The sequence below is a fragment of the Zerene cesonia genome, chromosome 5, assembly GCF_012273895.1.
Source record: "Zerene cesonia ecotype Mississippi chromosome 5, Zerene_cesonia_1.1, whole genome shotgun sequence".
In the NCBI taxonomy this organism is placed as follows: Eukaryota; Metazoa; Arthropoda; class Insecta; order Lepidoptera; family Pieridae; genus Zerene; species Zerene cesonia.
The window spans coordinates 6,476,145-6,486,634 of record NC_052106.1 but is presented as its reverse complement, the minus strand read 5'-3'; the positions used below and the strand labels follow the sequence as shown (position 1 = coordinate 6,486,634).

Below are 10,490 nucleotides of genomic sequence, written 5' to 3'. Positions count from 1 at the left end.
GTCAATAACGCATTCCATGTTCGAATTGTTAAAGTTCAAATTTGGAACGCTAATCCAGACATTTTAATTCCTAGAAAATTAAAATGTCTGAATTTTTATATGCACTTTTATTACGGCGTTCCACATGATAAAAAAGAAGAAGAGAAAAGTCGTTAGGGATATCGAACCGACTTAAAAAATATATAAAGGTCAAAAGGTAACGAAAATCAGTTATTCGCAAACATTTCGCGACTTATTGCTCGAAGGTCAATAGAGTTTAAAAATTATTTGTTGTAAAATTTACAAAAAATATTGAGAAAGCGACTAGAATACTCACATATAGAGTACTCACATATGGTATTGTATACTGTATACCAAGGCGTGATTTCAATTGATTTATTGTTCATGTTTTTAAGTACTAGGTAACAACAACAACAAGTACAAACAAAAAAATATACCTAATAATTGTTTTTAACAAATAACCAATTCGCCTTCAAATTATCAGAACTAGACCAAATTTAAATGGGACCAATCGAAAGGTACCAGCTTTCAAATAGACGAAGAATCACCAAAATCGGTTCACCCAATTCACTCACAAAAATCAAACACAGTCGAAAAGAGGAACCTCACTCCTCCTTTTTTTAAAAATACAGTCAAAAGAAGGAGGTCCTCACTCCCCCTTTTTGAAGTCGGTTAAAAGCTACGCGTGGAAGCAACAATTACGAGCTCACTATTAATATCACAACACATTAAACTGTGGTTCACAAAATTTCGCCCGTAACGCCCCATCTATTAATCTTGGCCTACGGGCCGACAATTGCTTTGAACATTAGCTGTTTTAACTGTAGTTTAGACGGTTACCTTACATTGATGGTTAAGTGTTACCACTTCATTTAATAGCGCCGTTATTAATTTGTTTCGTTTATTAATAGGAACTCGTTTGTAGTTAACAAACGATCAATGCGTTAATCCGTCTATAATATTTAAAATATGTATCCATTCTGTATGTGACAATAAATAATACACAAACTATAACAAGTTAAATAAATATCCGAATAAATTATGTCAATAAAACACTGAATAAAATCAACACAATACCGCAATCAATTCACGAAGCCATAATAAAAACTCTTGAAAACTTTAAAGATAAAAGCCATAAGCGTTCCACACATTTAGCCAATAAAATTAAAGGTCGGTATAAAAATCGCGTGACACATTAACACATGACCTCAAGACAAGCCAAAACCGAAGCCACGTACTGAAAATGCTAATGTTTGATCGTAATCTAACCCTTAAGGCGCAAACCGGACCACGCATAGTTTCCCCGAAACTATCTGATAAACTTCACGACCAGTATAACTTGACCCACACACCTTACCTTCTGTATAAAACACAGAACAGTATTGGAGACGATGTTCACGTAACGGAGGTCCAAATAAATTTGTTGACCGACATGCGAGCGACTGAAATATGTGTAGTGACGTCACATTTATGTCATTCAATCCATTAATGCCCTTATCTGAACTTCCGAATTCGTGTTACGTAAAGTGCGTTTATTGGATTGAAGCATGACAAAGCTAGATTCTGTTTATTTTCCTTTAAAATGCTGATAAAATTTGTTATTTACAGACTTCATTATAGTCCTGTATAATAAGGTAATCTGAATTATAAATTAATCTGCGAATATTTGAAAGAACTTAAGCAATTTAAATTAAGAACGTATCCATTTCAAGTGACATTTCTATGCATTAACAACACGCACCATTTTTTTTTTATTTTGGCGCTTGGCTGTCAAAAGAAATTGTCTATGCTAAATCCGCATATGTCATAAAAGTATATTGTCTTTTGTTATCTGTTCTCGGAAAGCGAACGTGTGACGGCAAAACCCAGGTACATTGTCCTTTGTCTTTATATGCACCCATGGGTGATGTTTACACCTTAATAGCCCTTACGGTAAATTTGGGTATTAGCTTTCTGTGAAATAATCATTTTTAACGTACAGAGACGTGTATGAACAAAAGTTTTTATACGTGTCGATTTCTTTTATATTCATGTGACTAACAATAGTTTTATGTAATTTTACTGACTATTATATAAATATATTAATTAAATTTTAAAATTAATCTCATTAATCCACTGTTACTAATTGGTTTATGAAAAATTAAAATCGCTCCAAAAATTGTTAACCCGTATCATCACTGGTAATTCACGAACGAAAAATGTGTTATAGATTTACAAAATAATAATTTATCAATAAGAGTGTAGCAATTTACATTAAAAATAATTTACTTTTTCTGCGTTAACAACCCGTTCTCTATTACGTAGGTGCACGCTGCACGCTTTCATACTATTATAAAGAGGATGACCTATCTACCTTTACTAATTGCATTTGATGGTTTATTTTGTGTCAAACAACGGCTGGTAATTGAAAAAGAGGCAAAATATCTATGGTACGTTCATTAAAAAAACTATTTTCTCATGTAAAATTTTATGGTTAATAGATTAGCTATCTAATCATCATTATCCAATTAAATAGATGTCGCTAGTTCACAATTCAGAAGCTAAAAAAGGGAACATAGGTACGAGGCTACATTATTTTAAAAACTAGCATTATCTTATCCATTAACAAGCTCTTAAAATAAAGCAAAGGCAACGCGAACCCGTGAAATGTGGAAAGCATTGAAAATTTTCGGCGCTTATCAGTACAGGTTAACTTTTATTTTCCCGCCCTGGGCGAGCCTTGTGTGTGCACGAACTGCTATAGAGTTGTTTATAAATAGACACGACAGATTAGTTTAAAAAATTACTGTCTTGTTTACTTTTATAAAGTAACTCAGATAGAAATGATATTGCCAGATTTTCACGCATAGGGCTTGTTAAAATTTGCGGTTAAATTAAAATGACCATACTATGGTTTTAAAATGCCATTAGCACAATCGAGATGAAGGAGTTTTTCTTACAAAATGTCAGTAAATATAATTAAGTCGCAGTTAAACCGTGATAGAAACGCAATAAAGGCCTTTATGACAGTCACCTCAAGTACTACAATTGCAAAAAGAATCATGAAATTAATGTCAGTTTTATCGAAAAACTAATTGAATTCTTATAACATAGAAAAAATTTAAATCTTTTCAAAACAATTGGAATGCGTCATGTCTAAAAATTCAAAATTGGAACACAATCGCACGCGAGCCGATATTTACGGCGGGTATTTTGGCCGTATGTTCTCACACGTCGGCTGATACACATCTGATTCATTACCGTGCTCTATGGTCATCTATTGTCTATGGTTACAGATAATTTATACCAACTACGGACTAAACCATAAATTTTACTCTATAACATTAGTTATTTTTACGATTTCAAGTCTGTATTAAATAGTTTCATTAAGAATTTATTGCATTGAAGTCTAAAATAATATGCAAATCGTTTATTTATTATTATTTATATCTTTTTCATTGTTCATCAAGACACGGTTTCGGAGAAACTATTTCGAAGGTCAATTATATTATTAATAGCCATTGTTATCAAAAAAGCAGTTAAAACGTCCAAAATCTTATTAAAAACAATAAAATACTCAAAATAACATTACAGAAAGGCCAACACACATCGAATAAATCGAAAAAAGGCATCGAATATAAAACACCTAAGTAATAAGTATTGTTAAAGTTAGTAAGTGCAGTGCCAAACTAATCTAAGTGGTTCGCTTCAAGTTGGCAGACGAGTTTTTTTACTTGTTCCCTGAACTTCACCCGGTGATATGAACATAACATGCATGAGGGGTTGGACAGAGTAGGTGGAAACAGAGCATGGGTTAAATTAAAATCTGATGGACACAGTTTTTGAAAGAACACAAGGTACTGGTTTGGTACAATATTTAACAATTCGTGTTTTATCACAAAGTAATATGCCCAAAAGATTAATAAAATAAATTTATTTTTTTAATTAAAGACATTTACAGAAATTATGATAAGTGGCCGTTCTAGGCTGAGTTCAAAGAACTCGTCTGTGAGGACAGGACCAGCTTCTTTCCTTACTTTAGTTATTTAGGCTCGGTCTACTCCAGGCTTGGTCCAAGATGTTTTAATCAACTATGTAGTATCACATTCCCCGCATCGTGTTCCGTGACATTTCTGTCCAAGCTCATCGTATAATTACAATAGAACTTCGCTTCAGGTAAGTTCGTTCATTTGTTTAATTATGTTAAATATATCGTGGTCACGGCGTAGTCAGATTATATTTAAAGATTATCCAAGTGAAACGAATTAAAGTATACATATAGGTAATTTTACGTATACCATTTATATTAACATTTAATAGTAGGTAGATTTTAGAAGAAAGACTAGTCACTTTCATATATAATCCACTACTAAATGGGTAAATTGATAAATACGATCATTCATACATCATATCAACCGTCTTCATTTGCCACCTCTAATCCAAATAATCTGAAATGTTATAAAATGTACGTATAATTGTCTCTATTTCGACCTGCTCTGTAAGTTCACAAGTCAAGAAAAGTGCAGCGTCTAGGTGGGAGAAGAGTATTCATGTCTTCTGCTCCAACGCCCTCGCACGTTTCAGAACACGAATATAACTGAAAAATAATGCATTTTAACACTAGCTGCGACGGAATATATTATCCCATGTAAAATAGAATTGCTTTCATATATGTTATAAGTTTACATCGGAAACTGTTGATGCTTTAATATAAAGTTACATTATTTTATTTATAAACCCTGAAATGGATACAGGAATTGTTTTATCTTTATCTTTTCACAGCGGCTTTTAAGAACATAATAATTTAAATTTAATATTTAATTAAAACGTTTTCGATATCAATAATTATGTAGTAAGTAAAACATATAAAATCAATACAGGAAAATAACACAAACAAAATTATAACTATGAACTAGGGATAAGAAATAAGAAAAACAAGGCTGAAGCAATAAAAATCTAAAACACGTGTCGGAGCTTAAAGGAAAATATCGCCCCAGCGAAAGCGACAAAAAGAATTGTTCACAATTAAGTGCGTAAATAAATTACAGACTTAAATCCAGTACAAAATACACCACGCAAATAAACATATTCGAACGTATAAATCAAGTTGAAATGCGTTATTACCGAAAACTCGGTGGAAAGCGGTATTCCACGCGGTCTGGCGGAGGTCAGATCTTATCGACGGCTCACACATTAATGGTACACACGTAAGGGTAATTCGGCGTGATGTATGAGCCACGCGTGGAATTTAAAGTTTTGAATTTCGAATTCGGTTTGATTTATTTTTTATTGGCTTTTGTTTTTGTTGCCAGCCTTTTCGTAAATTTTGGCTGATACCTGGAGTCTGGATACGTATTCACATTTGATTTTAGAATTATAAGCATAAATGTTTGAAATATTCTAAACCCAAAAGAGTATTTGGCCTTTCATAAACTTCACTCCTGTCATAAAAATTCTTATTAACACTAGCTTATCTTATAACTTTCCATATATTTCTTACAGTGAAACGTGCTAGGCGATATTATAAGACAACCGAGTATGCTTATTCACAAATTAGGTCACGTTCAGGGCTTACCACGGTCAAAACGGAAATATTTCCGTGCTTTCGGTTTTATTACTTAGGTAAACTTCGCATCCTCATGTACTCTTCGTAAGAAACAATCACACCGGGAATACAATATGAATACCAATGAACGTGTAATGTAATATAGCATATTATGATATAAATCTAATACATTAGTTGTACATATGTGCCATTTTTCTAAATATACATGTGAAGTTTTCAAGCAAAGCCTAAAGAGCCTATTGAAAATTGTGATACACGTCGATAGTATCCTGGAATAATAAATAGACAATTTTATATGAGTGTAGGTAGCTATGGTATGATGCAGTTCACCAATTAATCACTATCATCATCAATTAATTTTTCCCTCCGCATGAAGCTAGACTTCCTAAGAAAATTCTTAGGAGGCTAGGGCTTAAATGATAAGCTAAGGCCGATTGAAGTTGTCACAAGACACTGTTTATCATTAACCAATGTTATGTCAATCTATACTAATATCAAAAAGTTGAAGAGTTTGTTTGTTTGTTTTAGCGGACTAATCTCAGGAACTACTGGCCCAATTTGAAAAACTCTTTCAGTGTTAGATAGCCCATTTATTGAGGAAGGCTATAGGCTATATATGTACCACAAGCGAAGCCGGGGCGAAACTCTAGTTACTTATATATTTAAATTACTAGCACACCTCTTTGCATTATAGATATAATACATACGAACATTCACCACTAATTTAAAACAACTCTAACCAACGATTAGCATAACGACAAAGAAATTCAAAAACCACGTATTGCCAGCACTAATATACGTTCAAAAACCATTCTAAGCAGGTCCACACGCATAGCCCACTTATGGCAGCTAAATGCCCATTTGGCTACAAATAAAGACCACGCGATTCACCAATTAATATTAACTATATATGATATTGAGCATGGGCTTGTTCGCACGAATTAATTTCTCACTTAATGTTTGTAATGTGGCGATATTTTAGAATAATAGAGACTAATTATATGATTACAGGTCATTTGTTTTCATGATGGACAGATGCAGTGAATGTTTTAACGGATTGTTTTTGCGAATTGATTCGTATTACAAATAGGCAATGGTTCAAATTTGCTATGTAATTGACGAATAGATATGAATAGACGATGAGATAAAAAAGGATATAAGAATGAGACATTACGAAGTTGTATTATGTTATGCAAAATATTCAGTTATTTCATTAAAAGACACAGTGGATAATTCTCAACTATAATAGTCTATTAGCTGAACAATTTGTTAGGTTACTTGTGCGCGCCAATTTTATTTTTTGACATGGGAGCATCATTGCCTAAAGTTACAAATTGCGCGGGAAGATCAACGTCCTTCGAATCCCACAGACTATACGATCGAAATGCAGGCACTAACAGTCAATGTTAGAAGAAGAAATATTAATGGTGGAATCCAAAGCAATTTTATTTTCTTTTTTCTTCTTGTTCTACACGCATCACAGAAAACCATAAGGTGAGTAAAATTTAATGCACTATCACCCATTTAATAATAATATTAATTGCATCATCTAATTGTTTATCCAAATAAATGGGCCAAGGGAGCCGTTTTCAAGTGAGACAGTGCTTATGCTTATGTAACTTTAAGGAACTCCTAGACAGAAGCTGGTTAATGACAACCTTTATATTACAAGGAGAAAGACAACAAGGCCAGCTTCCTTTTCCTGACTCTTTCCAGTCCATTTCTTCTTTCAAGGCTTCAATCCTTTCCCTATCAAAGTGGGCAACGCATTAACTACTTACCTCTGCGAATGTTCATGGGTGGTGGTGATCGCTTACCATCAGGCAAACCACCAGCTCAGTTGCCCGCTTTGACATAAACAAAAACAAAAAGAAGTTATTTAAACACAAATACAGTCACTGCTGAAAAGGTAACCTTAAAGAATATGGGTAATTTTAGTATACCAATGTCAAATACTACACGTAAATCATTCTTAATCCAGTAATCCATTAAACACTTGACTTATTAGAGGAAACATTTTAACTTGATAAGGGAATTAATGTATTTGTTGCTACTTACGAAAAATTGTCACTAATAACTAGTCTTACATATTTCATTTAAGGTAATTGAAAATAGTGATATGTTTTATTTAGAGCAATGAAAATGTATTAATTTGAAATCTTATCAACATCTAGCCACTAAGTACCAACAGGCTAATGATAAAATTGATCAGACATACACAAATTCATTTTACTCTCTCTTAAGACTTCATTGTGACTTAAAAGTGCGAAAGTTTGTAAGGATGTGTGTGTGTTTGTTACTCTTTCACGCAAAAATTGCTGAACCGATTGCAATGAAATTTGGTACGTAGATAGCTGGACAACTGGATTAACATATAGGCAACTTTTCATCCCGATATTCCTACAGGATACGGCCTTACGCGGGTGAAACCGTGGGGCGCTGCTAGTAATTTCTAAGAGAAATACGAGTATTTCAACCTCTTTGCTAAACAGGAACTATATTTTCACTTTCTCTTTCATCTTATCCCCATGACTCATATTTTATTTGCTTTACCAAAGTTTTAAGACAACGTATTACATTATTAAATAACTAAATTATCATAAAACATTATTATAAATATTACTGGAATCTTTGTAATAAATAAAACAATACGTGGTAAAAGTTTCAATCCTTATATTAATAATAATTACCTAAATATAAAGAAAACGATATCAGTGGATAATAAACTTTCTGCTTCATATCGCATCAACAAACCACACATTCAAGGGATTAGCGCCACCGTCCAACTTTGGCCAATATTTTTTCCCGGAATATTTTATTGCCTTGGCCATTCAATGAACTCATTTTATAGACTTAAGAGATTATCTTACTACGGCTAACGTTTATCCAGATGTTTTATACTATTTCAAAACATCTAGCAATGTACTCTTTAGCACAGTTGACTATCTTTAATATCTATATCCGCGGTTATGCGTATTTAATATTCACGTGAACGTTCCGTACTCTTATGTACGTTCTCTCCAAGCTTCCGCGAAACGGTAGGTATTCTGAAAAATACATAATGTGGAGTAGGCGTCACGTATGTAGGTATTTGTGTGACATATGTGTGGTGTGTGGCGTGCGCGGGTGGCAGGCGGGGGGCCGGGGGCTCGTGTGTGCGCAGGGCGGGGCCGAAGGCGGCCCCTGCTAGCGCCAAGCCCGGCTCGCCAGCGCTCCGCAGTCCGCACCATTCGCCCGACGTCTTCGTACCACGCGCTCGTCCCGGCCGCTAGTTCATTCCGCGCCCGCGAGCCGACCGCGCCGCACGTCCGCGTTAACTCTCTAGTGCTGTGCAGTGCTTGCTTTGACGTTTGTGTAATGCGAACGCCGCTAGCCGGGAACACTATCTGAGCGAAAGGGTTGTGCAACGGGCGGAGGGCGGCGCGAAACCGCGCTTGCGCCCCCCGGCACGATAAGCCGAGACATCACACACGCGTCCACACCGGCACGCGAGATGGACGACAAACCGACGGCTGGTGAGGAGCACTACAGCCTGCGCTGGAACAACCACCAAGCGCACCTGCTCCGCTCCTTCGAAGCGCTTCTTCACGCGGAGACTCTCGTTGATGTGACTCTTGTGTGCGCCGAGCGCCGCGTACGCGCGCATAAAGTTCTGCTGGGTGCCTGCAGCCCGCTGTTCCGACGGATATTCAGCGAAAACCCGTGCAAGCACCCGGTGATCGTACTGAAAGATTTTCAAGGATGGGAAGTGCAAGCTGTGGTGGATTTTATGTATCGTGGCGAAGTTTCTGTGGCGCAGGAGCAGCTCGGAACTGTGATACGTGCGGGAGAGTCGTTACAAGTGCGCGGTTTGGCCGACCAAGAGGCGCCAGAGACGGTGGAGTCGGAGAGGTCTCCCGTTGGAAGCCCTCCTACCGGGCCCACGGCTGCGTCGCCGCCAGCGAGTCCGCACAGCCCGCAGCCACGCAGGAAACAAGCGAGACCACGACGTCGTTCAGGAGAATCTGATACACCAGAAAACTTATCAATGCGAAGATCTCCGAGTGGCTTGAAAGCTGTGCGTCTATCACGCGGGAGGTCTCCACATAAGCAAGAACCAGAGGAGCCAGAAGCCGAGGCACCGCCACCACCAAGAATGTTTCCGCCACACCAGGACATGTTCCCGCCTGTACCACCACCCGCAGTTTCAGCACTTTCACTAACGCCACCGCACAGTAAGTACTTTAATAGTTCTTAAATCTAATAAATTGGTACGATAATACAGTGAATTTTCTAATTTAATGTTAATTGTTAGTTTAATATTAACAAACGCGTTTAACTAATTTGGATTAAGGATATAATTTCGTTCTCAGTAATATTTTGCTAGTAAAATTATAAGATGGAAAGGGAATGGCTGCATATTTGTGATTAATTAAGTGATAAGAAGCGGACTATCTAATAGGTTGTTTGTGAAACTCGAGGTCCATGGTATAATAACAAGCAACTACGACTAGAAGGAAAATTGTTTACGAAACAAGCAATCTTAGATATAATTTTGTTTGATTCGAGTTCTAATCCTTTTAATCGTTTTGGTCATACTTAACCGAAAATTGTCAAATTCGTGAAATCAATTCATATGTAAAATGTTAAAATATAAATAATGACAATGGTTGAAATAGTTTGTCACCGACGTAGATATTTGTGGGTAGTTTAAAAAACGGAGGTCGTGACAACAATGCCGTTGTGGATGAACAATCGCTTAAATAATAAACAAAATAATTATAAAAACTGGCCTTGTTGGCTCATTGTCGAATTTCATTTATTTACGTTCAATGCTATATTATTATAAATTGCATCTTGCTAAATTGACATGTTACCTTTGACTTTTATATTCTAGTATAAAAGGCGTATTTAATCTAATCAGAAAAAATGTTCCATTTAATTCGGAAACATTCTCATTTCCGAT

The 10,490-nt window shown here is 35.9% G+C and overlaps 1 protein-coding gene across 1 annotated transcript; it reads left to right on the top strand.

Annotated features, from left to right (window-relative positions):
* Nucleotides 1–8,786: 8,786 nt before the first annotated feature.
* LOC119840204 (protein jim lovell-like) lies at nucleotides 8,787–9,782 on the top strand. Its single transcript, XM_038366717.1, has one exon. It carries the CDS (start codon nucleotides 9,039–9,041, stop codon nucleotides 9,780–9,782), a length of 744 nt encoding a protein of 247 aa, XP_038222645.1. The 5' UTR covers nucleotides 8,787–9,038.
* Nucleotides 9,783–10,490: the final 708 nt, after the last annotated feature.

What these genes read in the sequence shown, in the direction of transcription:
- LOC119840204 (XM_038366717.1), top strand. Translation starts at nt 9,039, where the DNA reads ATGGACGACAAACCGACGGCTGGTGAGGAGCACTACAGCCTGCGCTGG.